The sequence below is a fragment of the Pholis gunnellus genome (genome assembly GCF_910591455.1).
Source record: "Pholis gunnellus genome assembly, chromosome: 21".
In the NCBI taxonomy this organism is placed as follows: Eukaryota; Metazoa; Chordata; class Actinopteri; order Perciformes; family Pholidae; genus Pholis; species Pholis gunnellus.
Window position 1 is genome coordinate 6,282,766 of NC_136548.1, and position 17,776 is coordinate 6,300,541.

Consider the following 17,776-nt stretch of genomic DNA (forward strand, 5'->3'; position numbering starts at 1 on the left):
ACACATCGTTAGCTGTGATAGGTTCGCCAACGAGTTAACGGGAAGGTAGGAAATCAATGATATTGATGTATTGATATCTTTTATCAGACAGCGTGTGATTTACCGCGTCGGTCAAACTCTACAAACAGGCTCCTGATGGACACACAGACCCTCATGATGTACAGCAAATACAGTGCAATTCCATAGTACATTATGTTATCAAGTCACATCTAGATTCTTGATTGTGGTGCGAGTCATTACTTGTATATTGTACGTTGTGAGATGCTGAGTCTAGAGGTAAACGGAGAAAACTACAGGCCGTCTTTGCATTGATATATCTGCACTGGAGGAGAAAGGCATGTAGGCCGATCAAATCATCTCCCAAAAAAGGATTTTTTTTTTTTGAAACGCATACAAGACTAAAGCCACGTGTCGTACGGTAGTAACAGTCTATGTGTTCACGGGTTACAGGTACAGCACTACTCGTTAGTATGGGTACAATACGCACTGAACGGTTAGCTTAGTGTGGAAGAGAGACGGACACGGCGGCCATGTTTACATGCACAGAGACCTCTTTCTCCTCCTCTTCTTCACGATTCCTCACTTCACGTAATTTGTGCCCATCGCACAAACAGAGAGCGTGAGAGGAGATAGCAACATGAACATGTTCATGCATGAGGCCTATTCTGTTCACCGCTCTTAAAGGTTAAAGGTTGTGGACCACTAGTAACGCTCTGGAGCAATGTTTTGATTTTGATGCAGGGCACGATTCATAAAAATAAATAAAAAAAGAGCTTTACAAATGTTTTTTGAGGAAGGAAATGCATTAGACACGTGTTTGTGAGACCTCCAGGTGTTAAGAAGCAAACTCTATGGGGTACCTTTAAGGTGGAAAAGTTAAGACCCATGACATACGAAAAGATCATATACCGGTGACTTTTGCACATTTAAACCAATATTAACAAATCGCTTAACTCAGCTACTTTGTCACATTTTCAACGGTTGTACAGTGGAAGATTTTAGCGGCCTTCAGCTAGCCCGAGTACTGCTAACTGTAAGTGATTCTCAGCCAAGGCGTACAGCCTAACCTACATCAGGCAGTCATCTATGAGCCACAGCTCCACGTACGTCCAGGTGACTGTGCATGTAAACGTACCACCGGCCAGGCTGGAAGTAGCAGGAACGCGGGGGAAGAATAGGCCGAGAGGGAATAAAGACACCAACCCTGTCCACATCAACCGGTGCCCTCCCCCACCCGCCCCATTCGGACATCACACATCAGACCTACTGGCCCCAGTCTCTGAAGAAGCCCTTGGGCACCCTCGACTCTCGGAAGGTCACCGTGAGGGAGTTGAGGGTGACGTCTGTGACCGTCACCTCCCTCGGGCCGAGGACGGGCCTCCAGATGTGGTCCGGCTTCTCCGACGCGGCGACCTCGCCCGGTCCGACGGCGGAGCTCCACCCGTCTGTCCTCTCCTGTCCTGGGTGAGACAGGAACACAGAGAGAGGAAGACGGAGGGCAGATAGAGACGGGAGAGTGATTGCACCCGAGCCTATCTCGTGTGTGTGCTGTGATTGAGTGAACCTGCCTGGATCCCCTCTGCTCTGAAAGACGTTATGTACTGACAGAGGGCAGACGTTTGGCTGCAGGAACAGTGTCACATTCTCCACTCCACGTCATCATTTTGGGACGATTTAGTGATGTCTCACCTTTGAAATCATTCAAATGTATTTTACTATTGTCTCGTAACACAATTAATTTATTCAAAGAATTTACATCCGGTGTCAAACTTTCAAGCAAATGGACGTTACATTACGGGACAGACTGCAGCTCCTATCGGCTTTACATCGACATGCACAACAGAGACTTCAAATACACAGTCTTTAGTGAGTCTACGGTTTCTCTTTAATCAGCTCAGGATGGAGGAAGTTCCATGTTTTTGGTTGTCTGCCTGGTGGAAGGCTGTGCCTACAAGGAGTAAAGTGGGTCGTGGCGGTAATTAGAGTCCACTGGTTGACCGACTGACACACTTACCATTTAAAGGGCCTCCGCTCTTCTCCGTCGTCTCCTTTAGAGCCTCCTCTTTCTCCACATCCTTCTCGTCCTCCTCTTCATCCTCTCCACTTTCTACATTGTCCTCCTCCTCCTCCTCTTCCTCCTCCTCTCCCCGGCCTTCCCAGTCCTCCTGCGTGGGACTCGGAGGATTCGAGTCCAGGCACGTGTACGGCGACCTCCTGGGTTCGCTCTCTCGACGGGCCAGCAGCAGCGGGTCCTGCCTGCAGGCGCTGCACGGCTCGTCCTGGTCCTGGTCCTGGTCCTGGTCCTGGTGCTGGTCCTGGTCCTGGTCCTGGTCCTCGGGGAGCAGAGAGCGCGTCAGGGAGAGACGCAGGCGGGGCGGAGGCTGCTCCGGAGTCTTGTGAGCGCTGCGCAGATCCATGCTGTAGACAGTATCCTGAGAGAGAGGATTTCAGAGATTTCAGTAACACTCTGCACTGGTTATAGAGGAGCATAACCACTGGACAGGGGCCTACAAAGTAACGGCAAACCTAGTTAAAAGTGATGTATTAAGTAACGTAGATTAGACAAAACTTTCACTCTCCAAACTTTACCTGCAGAATGAGTCTTTTGGCTTTGGATCCTTTTCTCCGGTGCCCCAGAGCTCTCTCTCTCTGCTCTCTAAAAAAAAAAAGACCAGCAGACTGTTAAAAAGCAGCGGACGGCAAGATGTCTCCCGCACGAATATTCGAGGACCATTTTAATTGTTGCAGTCCCATAACAGTGCCCTATGGAGCTTTTGACCACTAGTAGCACCGTGGTAGACTGCTGGCGGGTAAACACTGACGTCAACAACGCAGGTTTATAAATTCAAATGTTTCCTCAAAACAATCGAACAGCCTCAAGCGGCGTCTTGTCATCGGGGCAGGTGTTACATGCGGACCGGAGCCTTACTTCTCTTCGTAGGCCTGCACCAGGCGCTGGTCCAGAATGTGCTCCTCGGGTTCCCATGTGCTGTACCTGCGACAGGTTACACAAAATGTGCGTGGTCCATTAGTGCAGTATAGTTCAATAACGATTGGTTAGCATTTTGGTACCAACCTGAACATAATTATGACATGAATTATGACACAGCTGTCCATACGGTTATATATTCCGTCCATCCTTCGGACTAAGGTCACATACTTACTTTGGAGGCCACCCTTTCCACTTCAACAGATACTCCACATTCCCCTGCGAAGACACGAAACGTGTGTGAGTGAGTGGTATCAGCCAAGGAGTTCATTGAACAAATGACATCACAGAATATATTGTAGCCGTGTTTCTTTTTAATCAGCTACTGGAGCTGCTTCAATCAACACGCCTCCGAGACCCCGTGTGATATCTCAGACACCTCAGATCAGAGGCTGATGAGAGTATTCAGGCTGTAACATTCCATTGATGCTTCTTGTTGATGATGGGCCCGAGGGTGCTAACATCATTTTGTGGGAGGCGACATGTTTGCTTGTTTCCTGTTGAGCCCTCGTTAAACCCAAAGCAGAGGAGGTTAACGGCTCTCTCGCCTCTACGGAAGTTTCCATCGTGCCGGACGACAATGATTACTTGCCAAAGGTCACGTTTTTCCTCTCCATCTTCTCATCAATCTGATGTCTATATTCCATCATAGTCTTGCTGTTGATTGGAGGAAGTTCCCATGCCATCAGACAACATCCATACTCAACAGATAATGTGAAGCGTCCCGTATGTTGTCCAAGTACAAGCCAAGCGAACTCAGAGTTAGTCATCCGCGGTGACATCATCCGATAATAACCTCCGAGCTCTCAAAGGTGTCCTCAGCGGGTGAAGTCACCACTTTTCCCCACTTCCTTTTACTCACCCAGTTCCCCCTTTTTTACAGTAAAATAGGGCTTAAAATGAAGTGCTCATATCCTCCATAAGCAATGCAGTTTGACCGGTAAAGCATGTAAATATCATGCTGTTTTGGGGTAGTTAACTAGTGGTCATATGGCACCTTTAACAGAAATATTAGGGCATAACCCAATACTCTACCTGACAGTTTTACAGTTAGTTTTTTATTGAATACTTTTGTTTTGGATTTTCATCTTGGGCACAGTCTCTCTCAGCATCTCACATGGAGCATACTTCAAAATTAGAGATCGTTTTTTAAAATGTTATTATTCTAAAGTATTTTGACCGCCTCAGCAAATTCAAACAGTTACCGTGAGATTATTCATAGCAGCAAACTTCTCGTAAACTGAGGAGGTCCAGGGGCCCCTCGTGCGCTCTTGGGCAACGATCATTCCTAGCTGCGCACCTGCGCGTGTCAACACCAGATGGTAACTCACACTCGACCCTAATTAGCAGGCAAACAGGCCCAGAATGAAGGTGTTTGGTTAGTAACACCATCAACATCTTTGCTTATTTATCCAAACACATGGTATTTTAAAGCCGTGGTGCAATGACAACACTCGCAACGTTACATTGAAGGAACATCCCCCTTTTACGCAGCCTGCAATTAGATAACCAGATTAGTCGCGCAATTCTGTTCATTTAATCTCTCACGGTTTCATTAGCATACAAAGTAGCATCCTTTCCTCCCTAAAAAACTAAAATGTGTCTCCCACAAAATGCCGGTAAAGGACCGATCCATGTTGTCAACAGTTAAAAAGATTACCTTCTTAACTCTTTTCTTCACGATGGACTCCACGGCAAACACTTGCTCTCCAATCGCCGACAGCTCCATCTCCGTGCGCGCCGCGGGTCCTTCGGCTCGTACCGTTCGTAAGTATAACGTGTTTCTCCTCCGCGAGCTGAGCAAACGTTCACGGTTGTGACAGCGGTGCTCTTTCCCTCCCGTTACTCCCTCGGCCGCTCGTGTGTTTTCCCGACAGTTTTGAGGGCCCGTTTAACCGGAGCGGCTTCCTTTCAGCTGGGTCTCTCCGCGCGTCCGGTGACTTTACAAAATCTGCGACACATCTGCACACCGCTTCGCGCGCGCCCGAATCCCGAAAGCGCGCTCCCCCCACCCCACCACCCCCCCGCTTTTCCAACGAGTCCGCGGCTCGCAACCAGCTACCTAACAGGTCATAGAGTGTATGGATGCAAACTTAAAAAAATATTAATTCTACAATGTGAGCAAACTCTGTTACAAGTACAAGTCTAGTAGTAGAAGAAAAAGTAGTCCGTATCAAAGCAGAATGGCACCTGTGAATGATGTAGTCCTATTGTTACATAAGACATTATTAGATTGGTAACACTATGCTAACTATGATAGTAGTAGTAGTAGTAGTAGTAGTAGTAGAGGTGGAGCTTACTATTTGAGTCTATACAGTGTTTCCCAACCTAGAGGCCGGAAATGCAAACGACTCATAAGATATCTGACATGTGGCCCCAAACAGACATGTTTTTTACATTTTGTAGAGGGGCTCACGGGCCAAATATGTTGGAAACCACTTTATTTTTTATGCTTTTCAAGTTTTATTTTCCTCTGAAATGTGTTATAAAACAAAAACACTCAAGTAAAAGTGCAAGAACCTCACAATTGTATCGGGAGTACTTGAGTAAAAGTGCTGAATTTACTTTCCACCGATGACCAAAACAGGCTGAAAGAAGGTGACATTCGGCTTCGCATGCTCAAGCGACCCTTTCAAAAGCAGTTAAATACACCCACACTGTAGCTTATACATAAAGTGCCATGAAAAGCATTTTATTTCTATGCAAAAAAAAAAACAAAACAACAAAAAAACACACAGTGACAATCAGGATTTCCTCAAGTAGGAGGGGCTGGATGGATTGTCATGGCAGAAACAGCACACATTGAATGTGATTGTGAGACACTCGTCATGATGCGATCGGGTCCAAAGCACCTCAGCAAAGCAGCGACAGCCCCTCTGATGTTTTCGATGCAGGCTCACTTGGATATAATATGACATTTAACGGGTCTACAGATTGGGCTGGAATCAAAGTGTGTCATTCCTAAATAAGACATGCACCATTGAAAAAAACAACAACATCTGTATAAAATCATAGTATTTCAAACACCTGTAAATAACGTGAAGCCCTTGGCTGCCAAAGTGAACACACTCGATGAGCTTCAGCCGTTTCTCTTCTATAGACGATAAATTGGTGCTTTGGATTAAATCTCTTGAAATGGCATCAAACTGCACAGCTCCCCTCTTCATCTTTCAGAGGAACAAATATCTCTTCTTCTTTTATGTAAACAAGTTAAGGCCAATATCGTCTTGAAGAGACAATACCTACAGTATTAACAGTTCCTCTTAAGCTGATAAGATGCGAAAGCTACAAACAGTGGAAATCTCTCGTAAGGCTCGTTTCAAAAACAATCAACCACGACACACCTCTTGGCTGGAGATGCGCTCACTAGCCAGCTCGGCGACTTTTCTTTACTTTTCTTTCCACGTTTTCCTTCTCTACCCGAGGCACACTGTGCTCCGTCTCCACTCTTTCTCAAACTGGACAACTTCCCTTCGATCAGCCGACCGTCAAACCTTCTCCTCAGACTGAAAGCTCCCACGTTACGGACCCCTCGCTGACCGTCTATGACGCCCTCTCAGAGCTGTGTTTGTCAGGAGGGGGAGGAGGAGGAGGAGGAGGCCTGCATCTGCTCAGCTCCTGTGCTACAGAGGGCTGCTGTGGTGGTGGCCCTTTGGACCAGTGTGAAGCCATTAAATATGAAATAAAAATGAATAAATATCATCGTCCCATGTGGTGCATCCTTAGTTTGTCTTCTGTGGGCGATGAGGACAAATCAAACAATCTCTCTTTACATTGAAATGCCAATTTGCAACATTAACTCATATTAACTGTTCAGATTATAATTAACAAGATAAACTGAAAACTGTTCTGGAGTTTTGGACCTTATCATAGAGTCCTCAGTCTGCTGATGAGGACCGTGTGATGCGGACGAAAGCTCCGGAAACAATCTAGTAAGTACACTTTGAGTTGAAAAGGTTTAGTCGACTGTTTTTTTTCAATTCCTCTCATTTTGTAATGTTTGATTTTGATCAATCATTTAGACAGTTTGCGTATCACCCTAATCTGATGAATACATCATATAATGATACCGTATTATTCTACTCAGAGATGATAGACGTTGGTTTTGCATTATTTCCTCGAGGATAAGCGCTCTTCATTACCACTAAGTAATTATTTGAACAAAAACAAAAAAAAGCTCGATGAATGATGCCGTTACTTTTCCCTTGAAATGAAACGGAGGCAAGCATCCACTAGATGGAGTGCTCGGCCCGGGCGTTGCATTGCTTCGTTGCATATAAAACTGTTGCGTCTGCACAGCCCCGGCACAGCACAGGCTCACACTGTGCCACAATGTGTTTGGTAAAGGAGGATGAAATACAAAAGTTGGCAACGTGATAACTCACTGATTTTGATTGACCTGTGATATGAAGAGGGGGCCGAGGAGGAGGAGGAGGAGGAGGAGGAGTGAGATGGAGTCACACCAGAGGCAAGAAAGGGCACGCTTTGGTGAAAGTGAAGGACGGGGGGGGGGGGTAACGGAGACATTCACGACGCGAATGGAGGGACAGAAACACAAAGACGCGTCGGTGACCATCATGAGTGTAGCAGGGAGGACCACAGAGGGAGGCGGCAGATAAACACAGCTGAGCTCCCACGACTTTGGAAACTTGAACAGTAAAAAGAAGGAAAAAAAACGGGACATTGAAAAATAGTCAATATATATAAAAACAGAATAGCAGAAACAGAATAGTAACGTCTTATAAGTCTTAACTGTGTTGATAGTAAAGGACTGTGATTCTCTGACTCTCCCTGTAAAGTGTTTGCTTCCTTCATTGCTTTGCGTCCTCTGACATAAGAGTCCAGCAATGGCTGTGTAAACAAAACCCCCAAAATGTAGGGGGGGGGGGGGTGTAATCAGCACTTTTACTTCCTTCTCCTGTTCATTCTGTGATCGGCCCCCTGGGCCCCGGTTGGCGCTGCGATCGGCCGGTTAAACCCTCAGCCGTCGGACCGCCATGTTTGGCGGGCCTCCACTTCCTCCGAGACCACCAATAGGAGTTCACAGTTCTTCCCTCGCAGCTGCTGGCGTAGAAACTTCCTGCGTTGTGGGGAGAACAGGACAGCCACAGTTATGATGATGGAAAGGCAAACACTACAATACACAGGGGCAAGATTTTTAAGGACAGACCTGCTTTAAAGCTGCATGTTCATTTTACGGCCACTAGGGGGCAGCAGAAACACAACACGAACATACAACGCCGTTCCAAAGCTGTTATGCAAGCGTGTTGTGATGAATATAAGACCGGCATTTACTCTACTTTCAGCTCTGTTTCGGGTCTCCACAGACTCCTGGGGGAAATATCTGGCTCATAAATGCTCCACTATGTTCACAAGCTAGTGGCTAACTTTGTCTGTTTGTCAGGCAGGTACTGCAGCACACAGCGGGTTTTAGCCACGATAGCAGTCACAGCAGGAACACGTCAACAACACACGGCGTCCCTCACCTGAGCTCCTCCGGGTTGCCGATGGGTTGAGGGCCACGCAGCTTGGAGTCCAAGTTGTAGTAGACTCCGCCCACCTCTCTGACTCCTATCCAGTGCTGGCGCTTGAGCGGCAGCCGGAGGGGCCCCCAGCGCAGGTTGGACGGCACGTTCAGAATGAAGCCCGTCACGTTGGACAGCTCGATGCTGCCTACATCCCTGGGAGGGAAGAAAGGTGAATGCAGTGCGTTGGCCATGCAATTGCAATTCTTTATCCCACACTAGCACACAACAGGTAGAAGCTTTCAATCCACTAAATGTTAAACAGACGGCCACGAATCTAAAGACGTAAAAGGACAGACACACCTAGGCTTCGGACAGGCTTATCCAGACACTATGTCACAATAATGTTCCCAGTATAATGAAACTATATTGGAATATGGTGTTTCATAATATGTTGCAATAGATATATTTTCCCTTCCTCAATCATCACGTAGGCCTACATTCTTGCTCTTTTGCGTAACAAGCAAACATGAATGTTGTGAAAAGGATCCCGTGAATTCGGCAGCTTGACGTATTCAAATCGTGACTGTCAGAGCGTCCCGTAAGCACTTGAATGCACCACGGGGAGGTCCCAGGTCACAGCTACATTACAAACATAACTTATATCCAGAAAACATATCCTTACTGAATGTAAGAAATGTAAAAGCTCACCACTGAATCACCACTGTCTGCATCAATCAGGGTCAGAGAGCAGCGTTGTTGTTTAGGTCAAAACAGAGAAACAGGAATACGGCTTTTCTGATAACATTATTGTTTTACTGATAAAAGCCAGTCCGTTGTTACGAACAGTCACGTAAGGCCGTTAATGAGGGAAACAGGAATGCTGATAAAACGCTCTCTTTAGACTTTGACAACTCTTGGAATAGCTGACTAATCACAGAGATCATTCAGACCCTGCTGATTAAGAGGCTGGGGGGGCAGAGGAGGACACAGGGAGCCTCTTTACAACATTTACCTTTTTTATACCGTAGGATTTAAGTAGGTGCTGTATGTGTATATATCTATATATATATAAATGATAACATTACTGTCCATCACCTACAATTCCTAGTTCAAGAATAAAAACAACAGAAAAGGAGGTTTTACCTTCTTTTATCCCACCAGACTGCCTCGAACCCTCGGGTCTGCAGGGCTGCCATGATAACGTTAACGTCATAGTTCCCGTTTCCCAGCATGCTCTTCTTGTGAGGTGTCACCAGAGTGCCGGGAGAAAGCCTGCAACAAGTCGACAAGAGAGATTTCCCAGATTATCCACAACATTTCACGTGCGGCGGCTAAACAGTGACGCCGACCGGTGAGACGGCTTCCCCCACCTCTGGTAGATCTCCTGCAGGGTGTCCCGACTGAAGGCCGTCCCGTCCTGGAAGACGTTGTTGAGCGCGTGCAGGGCGCACAGCTCCCTCCGCTGCTTCTCGTGATAAATGGCTGGAGGTGTCAGAGAGGGTTGAGGAGGCAGAGGAGGGGAGAGGGAGGAAGAGGAGGATGAGAGATCCTGCTGCTGCTGCTGCTGTTGCTGAGAATCCGTGGGATCCCTGCACCTCCTCTCCTCCGCTCCCACCACCACCTCCCCTCCTCCCCCTTTCTGCTTGATGACCTTCCAGCGCATGCAGCCCAGCTCTTGCAGGCCGCCTCGGCCCTTACCCTTCCACTCGCCGGCTGGATACGGAGCGCTTCCCATCCCTGGACGATCACCACCACCGCCACCCCCGCCGCCGCCGCCGCCACCACCACCACCACCACCTCCTCCAGCTCCACCACTGCCTCCACAACTACTGCCTTCAGGATGCTACATCAGCATCATGACAACCATTGCCATAGCAACCTCTCAGCCGCTTGGAAGAGAGGAGCTTGTGTGTCTCCGTGTATGGTCGAGGGGGAGGTGGTGGTGGTGGTGGGGGGGTTGCAAGGTAAATGAGACCTGTGGCTGTTTGACACCTGCTCTCTCTGGAGGATGGATGTGCAGAAAGGTCAACAAGGAGGGAGGGAAAAAAGTGGAGCTCAAGATGAGATCGCCGGCAAACAAAGACCCTCCAGATGCTCCCAATGAAAGATTACTCCTCCACCAACACCACAGCGGTGTGGTCAATCAAACTGCCGCTGCTCTCTGTGTGTTTCCACTTCCTCCATCTTCCGTGTGCGTTGACAGCTCTTTCCATCCAGTCACCAAGCCTATAGCCTCGCACTTCTTTCCATGTCACCGGGCTGCTGACCGTGAGGCGTCACGTCCACTGGAACAGATACAACCAGGACCTGGTGCTGAAGGACGGAACTGGCAGAAAGACAAGACAGAAAAGATGAATTTTTATTATCTACTTTTGTGACTATATAATTTAATATTTCAACATAACTACATAAGGTGACTAATTCCCACCACAAGTTAGCACGAGCCCAAAAATGGCATCTTAAAAACAGCTTACTCAGTCTGAACAGCAGCTAAAAAAAAACTTAACAAACACATAAAAGCAACGCTGAATTTCGTATTGATGGCAACAGATAGTTGGGGGGTGACATTAAAAGCTTCTACCATCTCCTCTTTGTTCAGGAGACCTCAGCATAAGAGGAGGGTAAACATGTCCAGGAGCCTGGACTGGATAGAGGAAGCAGCCTGTTCAGTAAGCTAGCACCCAAAAAAAATATGGCAACAGCTCCGAACAAAACAAGGACACACACACACACACACACGTTTGAGAGCACACGGTCCGTTAACGGTGATAGCGGCTGTTAATGCTCTGAAACCATACACGTACAGATGCAATTCATCCGCGGTAGTAACAGATATCTGGCGATAATCTTCTGGCTGCTCTACGTGACTGCTGAGTCCACAGCGAACACAACCACAACGCTTCCTTTTACGTCTTATAACTTCATTTTCTCCACGCGACCACTTACCTGGTCGCTTCCCGCCGGTGCTGTCACGGCTGGACTGTTATAAACCGGTGTATAAACTGGATATACTCTTTCCCATTTCCCTAAAGGCTGTTCAGTCCTTTGTCTTTGCCAATCTTTCCCTACTATAGCTCTCTCTGTCGCTCTCTCTCTCTCTCTCACACAGTCTGTCTCCGTCCGTGCAGACGCGGACATGCGCAGTGGCGCCTCCCTGGCTCCATATTGCTGTCACCACCACCACCGCCTGCGTCAGTAGACGGTGGAGCAGCAGTCCCTCCCCTGAGACGGTGGAGCCCCGTATTTTCCACTTTATCCTCCTCACCCGTTGAGCGGACATGCTTAAAATAAATACGGTTAATAAGTTCTGTTTGCAGCAGTGACGTGCATGTATGACCTTTAGGTGAGTTGGTAGGTGTTAATGGTTTTAACACATGATCAATTTGTGGAGCTTTTTTATCCTCTTTTAGCTCATTGTTTTGGTTTTGTGTTTCGATTCACTCCCACATGTACATTATCTGCTTAGCATGGCAGGCAACATTATACATATTTAGCAGCTTAACAGCCAGAGTTGGTCAGCTGTTGCAGACTAAAACAGAGCTTAAAGGAGAGTGAATATTGCACTTATGGCCAGAGACAGCTGCTCCAAATGAATGGTGTGTCATCTGGGTCTGCTGGATGTGTAAATAGGCAGCTGTTTATGGGGTTGATTGTGTGTTCTTATTATGCAATCAAAAAGAAGAGGGTTAAGAGCAAAACTGTGCATTATTCCAAGTAAAATAAATTAACTTGATTAAAAAGTTTTGTTTTCATATCCAAAAGTTTTGTCAGTGTTGAGCTGATTCTCGTAGGCAGGACCTAAGCTTGAAAGTGTAAGAGCCGTCTCTATTGGCCCGCCTTGACTGGAATGACAGCTAGCAACATCCATTCTGCGTTCATAATCACATACTTTACATTTTTTACTTTTAGTACACACTGCAGCTGCTGCCCTTACAAAGTACATACTGTAGCGTGCAGTAAGCATTCAATTAGGACATATTTCTTCCTCGTAACATTGCACCTTGAACTTTGACCCTCTTGCACATGGACGCTTGCATAAGGACCTATAGCAGGATGTCCCGGTGTCTTTGGCATACTGCATTTAACATACTATGTATTGGGACATACACAATCTTTTTCCTGCATACTAAATAGTATGATAGTATAGGTGTCTCAACGCACAGCCACTGTTATAACACTGCTTTGTTGAATTCTCAAAACTGATTCTGGTCAATTATGGCATCGTACGATAATATGATAATGGACTCTGGATAACCACATCTGTGTCATATTAAATACAATCATTTTCAAATCAATATTTTGTGTCAACTTGCTGATTTCTTTAGTATGTAGCCCCGTCATAGGCGCAGTAACCAGCAGGTGGGTCAGTATTGTGAAATTGAGGGGTCAACAATGTACATTATCACTTACATGTTGTTAAGATGTCACTCCGATCACAACTGGCCAATAGAGACGCGTTTTACATCTTCCAGCGTAGGTACCAACGAGTTTCAGCACAACAGCAAAAATACGTCGTTGATTTGCAAACAAAGCTTTTTTAATGGCAAACAAAACATTTGGATAGCCTCTCAATGTATTTTCATTGTTTCACTCATTCTTGATATAGCCTAAAGTTGTCATTGTGACTGGTGGAGTCTCAAATTGCATAGTATATGCACAAGGGAATCCCAGGAAACAATGGATTCACACACCGGACATGATGTGGAACACAAAAGATGCAACAAGGGAATACTTTCGATAACTATGACATTGTCAACGGCCCTTTTTTTAGTCTGCTGAATTAAAACATTACGACACAGCGAATCGCCTCATTCGATGGTTTGTTTGGTGCCGCTGTTAACGGACACAGGAGTTGTTCCTCTTGTGTTGACCTTTTGACATTTTGAGAGTAGCTCAGAATTCACTCAAAATATGATTCGCTTTATAGTTTAGCTCCACTTTGGTTTGCGAACTCCTGAGAATGTGGTGCAGGCAGAACACCTCAAACAAAAGCTGCAGTTTGGTGTTAATGAGTGTGTTTGCCACTCTGAGTAACCAGCTTAAATTAGGAGTCATTTTATTCAGTGTCAATACCAAAAAATACTTCCTGAGGCAAGTGTAACAGACTTTGGCACTTCCTATCAAGGCAACTAAAACATCATTCAGGACCACCAGCCAGCCAGTCATCTCTTTTCCTCAGTTGTGGACAGTTATTACGCTGCTAAGGCTTTTTCTTTTAATGCTGTTTTCTGTCTTTCTCAAATCAGAGCTCAGGCTTGTCAAAAGTACAGCAGACCAGTCAGTATAAGATGCTTATTAATGCCAAAGTTTATCGTCCTGCATGAGGAACCTGATTGGTCTGTTGAGGGTCTGTACTGTTTGGTTTGAATGCTCTCTCTGACGCTTTACTCGTGTAATCTACGTAGGCAACCGCAATTCTTAACATGAAATGTTGTTAATTAGGGTTTACACTGCGCTACATTGACAACATATACTTGCAGCAAAGAGATAATATTGATACTATGTTATCAAAGTTAAAATGATAGATTTAGTCATATCGTTATATCATACATCGACTTGTTACTGTCATCCGCTGACAATGTGATCAAGATTTTTGTTTTTCAGTATTCTCTATTTAAGCAATTGTTAATTTTCTGGTCTAACTGCCGTTTCAGAGGCCTCTGGAGAAAGCACAGTACGCACTCAACAGTGCTGCTGAACTCCAGTCCCAATGTGACTTCAGGTTATTTTCTCTGATCATCTTTAAAGTTTGATATCTCCGATAAATTATTAAAGATAAGGGAGGGCCTAGCACTGGAGCAGTGTAAGAAAACATGAGGCCTTCACAAAAGAATATACAAACATCGAAGAATTACAACACACCAAAATGGGAAAGAGAAATGGGCATGAAATCTAACCGAAAGAATCTGCGGCATGTTGAAAACCAAAAGGCGGCCAAAGGTAGTAAATTCATTTGGACAGTGGTGAACCAGCCGAGTGACAAATATACCTCAGGCAAAGAATCGCCCTTACACTTAAAGTCAAAATTGCATGTTTAACACTTGAGTGAATCCTGCCTCCTTATTGTTTCACTGCCCCGACAACTCGGTCCCACACACACACATGCACACCAACTACAGCATCCCCCCCATCTAATTTACATGTGTCCCAGTTTTCCAGCCAGTACGGAGCCCATGTCAGCTAGCAGCTCCTCCCTGATGCGGTCCTCCCTCCTCTGCAGCTCGTGGACGAAGTGTCCCCTGTTCATCTCCGTCACCCGCCCCACCAGCTGCCTGCGCATCACGCTCTTTGCCTCTGGGGGGCAGTCTGGCCCGTTGTCCACCAGCTCTGGCCCCTGGTCGCATAGAGACAGAGCCCTCTCCAGACCCTCTCCGGAGTCCCTCACATCCAGCTTCTGATCTACCGTACGCCTTCGACCCAGGCGGTCTGCGTGGGTGAGTACTGGTATGATGTGCGACGCGACCCCGTCTCCAAACAGCTCAAGGGTGGATTGGATGGCCTGGGTCAGATCCTGGTCGATCCCCGTGCTGGAGCCCCCAGCTGGTATCACCAGCAGGAAGGCGTGTGGTCCAGGACTGGAGAGCTGAAGGCTCCTCAGAGCTTCCCTGGCTCTCTTGTTGTTCCCCAATGACGGCCCCAAAAGATCTGGGGTGTCGATCACTATAACCTCTCTCCCACCCATGACTGTCCATCTCTTGGTGCTCTCCATCAGGGGACCCATGGGTGCCGTTTTCTCACTGTTGCTCAACAAAGAATCGGCCAGGGAGGTCCGTCCTCCACCCGTGGGCCCCAGGAGGATCAGCCTCAGGCCTGGTTTGTTGGCGCTGCTGGTCCGATCCATCTGTGACTCCAGCGCTCCATCCCCGGATGATCCTGCAGAGGCGACAGGTTTTCATTAGATAAACGATAAAAGCTGAGATCCTCAGCCAAACTGGGTCTGCGTGAGCAGGTTTTACGTTTTAAATATCTCACATTCAGCAGAACAAACAAGAAACAGTAGAAAAATCCCCAAAATGCTAAATTAAAGGTGAACTGACCTGTGATGACAGCAACCAGCCACTTGAACTTGGAGGAAGATTCTGATGGAGGAGCACATTGTAAGGCAGTTGCTTAAGTATAGGCCTATTATGCAGGACTATCACTCACTTAAATAGCTGAACTATGATACTAGATTGCTCTCATGTGTCTGCTGAATTTCCGAGTCTCTTCCTCAGACTACCCAAACATACAATTGTTAAACTTCCCCTGACCTGTTTACTTAGACTTAAAAAGCACTCAATGAAGAGTACACAACATCAAAAAGAAACACTCACTTCCGACAAACCGCCAAATTCGAGACAGCCATTTACACAGGCTCTGGATTCCTGCGACGCGAGACATAAATAGAAAAGTTAGCACATGACTTTAGGTGACATGTGACACATTTCTTCTTATTTTTTTCAACCTGTGGGTCAGAAATGAGGGATGTACATGTCGTACCACGAAGGGTTCCCACTAGGCGGCCCACCCAGCTCCAAAGAGCTGACAGACCTGAGGCAGAACGCACATTCATTATCTGGTGTTTTTATGTCACATCGTACACAAACATGACTGTGAGGGGGAGGACAAAGTGACCTCTGACCCCCGATACATAACTCACCAGTAAGGGTGCAGAACAGACGAATTGGCCATCGGATCAGAGCCGGGAGTGCTGCAGGGAAAACAGACTGCTATCAGTATCAGTGTTACAGCAGGGGGTCATCATTGATTCATGTTGGTTTTGGTCTTCTGTCTCCTGCTGACCATGTGACAAATATAGAGTATCACCTGCTTTATCCTTTAGAGACGTTTGTTTTTGATTATTTAAAGAATGTGCCCAGCAGGCCTGATGCAAATCGGTATACTGTTAGTTGATATTTGTCACTAAACATGGAGGGAGGTTAGGGTCACCCAGGAGGACCCATAGTTCCTGGTTGAACCCCTGATATCAAAACCTTTTGTGCTTTCTTGTTTCCGGACCCACTATCTCTGGGGAGGACAGGTCAATCAATCAGAGAAACCTGCTGGCTTATATGTCAGGGGGACCTTGTGAAATGAATGTGATCTTGTGTTGTCGGTGAGTGACTGACTCTGTGAGAATCTGTAGAGGAGATACCCCACCACAGTAAACGCTCCCATCTGGGCACTGTTGCCGCTCATCCACCAGCCTAAACAAGAGAGGGGGAGGGAGGAAGGCATGGCATTAGTATTGCAATGTTGCACACAATTTGTCATGGGGTTTACCTTTCACCCAAATGGGAAATCCAGAATGAAATACTCTAAATCCCGGGAAAACCATATTGTTTAATTCAGGGTTTTGTGTGCGTGTGTCTTGAGATGTGAGGTTTCCATTCATGTTAATCTTCACTGACAAAGCGGGAAACTTTAGCACAGTTTTAATTTTCTCAAATTGTCATAACTGCAAAGTTAGGCGCTCTTCATTTCTTATATTTATTTTGAAAAACTATCCCAGAAGTCAAGATTGTTTTACTGCTACCGTGACGCTATAGAGTACATACTACCACGCAGACATGAAGACACAATACAATGAGATTTAAGATTAAAATAAGTTAATTAACTGAGTAATGGACAATTCAATAAGTGTCTATTTAAAATGTACTTTCATACAATGGAAGTTAAAATACAAATAACACAATTTACTCGATGAAGTAGCGCAGATATCTATAATTTCTTTTAAAGCATGTTTGATGATTTTCTAAATGTCCGTCTCACCTGTAACAGCATCCTCAGAGTTGTCCTTTTCACATTGACACTCCATTTCTGTGCGGTTGACAGACTTTCAGCCCGTGTCAGTACGAGAATATGTGATAGCACTTCTGCCCAGAACTGTCAGTATAAAAGCACTAAAAGATTAACTCAACACCCGGGTTAACAAATCATACAACAACTCAAAATAACAAGGAACAATATCAGGATTAAGATCTATTACTACAAAAGTAAAGAGCCTCAATATCATTTCAAAATCAACCTCGGAAAGGCTCTGTAGTCAGTTGTACGTTAACATGAAGCAAAGTTTCAAGACAGGGTAAACCAAAACAGAAAGCCTACACAGGAAAACTCCACAAACAATATAATGTTTTAAGTTTAAATGTCTATTTAAACACACAGCAATGGCAAAATGTCCCTAAAACTCCATTACATGCGGCGTAGTCAGATAATCCTCCCCAGGAATGCCATCAACAGTCAGTGTGTCAAAACCTGACGCAACTCACGAGGTCAAAGTTCATCGTGATCCTTTCTTCCTGCTGTTGTGCAGAAACGTTTGCCTGCTCAGGCCCGC

At 46.0% G+C, this 17,776-nt stretch overlaps 3 protein-coding genes across 4 annotated transcripts; all 3 read right to left on the reverse strand.

The window, feature by feature from the left end:
• Positions 1 to 1,263: 1,263 nt before the first annotated feature.
• Positions 1,264 to 4,969, reverse strand: cbx7b (chromobox homolog 7b; the record flags this gene model as incomplete). The annotated part of the gene is made up of 6 exons (XM_079182869.1): positions 4,650 to 4,969; positions 3,165 to 3,208; positions 2,930 to 2,995; positions 2,590 to 2,656; positions 2,015 to 2,432; positions 1,264 to 1,460 (listed from the first exon to the last, which is right to left on the reverse strand). The coding sequence occupies exons 1-6, from the start codon at positions 4,716 to 4,718 to the stop codon at positions 1,264 to 1,266; spliced, it is 861 nt and encodes a 286-aa protein (XP_079038995.1). The 5' UTR covers positions 4,719 to 4,969.
• Positions 4,970 to 5,508: 539 nt separating this feature from the next.
• Positions 5,509 to 10,192, reverse strand: josd1 (Josephin domain containing 1; the record flags this gene model as incomplete). Its single annotated transcript, XM_079182342.1, has 4 exons — positions 5,509 to 8,069; positions 8,476 to 8,670; positions 9,601 to 9,729; positions 9,828 to 10,192. The coding sequence occupies 4 exons, from the start codon at positions 10,190 to 10,192 to the stop codon at positions 7,970 to 7,972; spliced, it is 789 nt and encodes a 262-aa protein (XP_079038468.1). The 3' UTR covers positions 5,509 to 7,969.
• A 2,786-nt stretch (positions 10,193 to 12,978) lies between these two features.
• On the reverse strand, positions 12,979 to 17,675 carry LOC306713158 (GTPase IMAP family member 4-like). 2 transcript variants are annotated; one of them, XM_079182789.1, is made up of 8 exons: positions 17,636 to 17,664; positions 17,209 to 17,322; positions 16,566 to 16,643; positions 16,097 to 16,147; positions 15,937 to 15,987; positions 15,771 to 15,821; positions 15,495 to 15,536; positions 12,979 to 15,330 (listed from the first exon to the last, which is right to left on the reverse strand). In XM_079182789.1, the coding sequence occupies exons 2-8, from the start codon at positions 17,252 to 17,254 to the stop codon at positions 14,594 to 14,596; spliced, it is 1,056 nt and encodes a 351-aa protein (XP_079038915.1). In that variant the 5' UTR covers positions 17,255 to 17,322; positions 17,636 to 17,664; the 3' UTR covers positions 12,979 to 14,593. The 2 variants fall into 2 exon arrangements, with proteins under 2 accessions (XP_079038915.1, XP_079038914.1); XM_079182788.1 differs by having other exon boundaries at positions 17,209 to 17,675.
• Between the last annotated feature and the right edge of the window lie 101 nt (positions 17,676 to 17,776).

Bases quoted from the DNA above. Each gene is read 5' to 3' on its own strand.
- LOC306713158 (XM_079182788.1), bottom strand. From the start codon at position 17,254: ATGGAGTGTCAATGTGAAAAGGACAACTCTGAGGATGCTGTTACAG. The intron at 16,644-17,208 runs GTGAGACGGACA...TCTCTTGTTTAG, and splicing joins CTCTGAGGATGCTGTTACAG to GCTGGTGGATGAGCGGCAAC. The intron at 15,988-16,096 runs GTGAGTTATGTA...GTTCTGCCTCAG, and splicing joins TCTGTTCTGCACCCTTACTG to GTCTGTCAGCTCTTTGGAGC.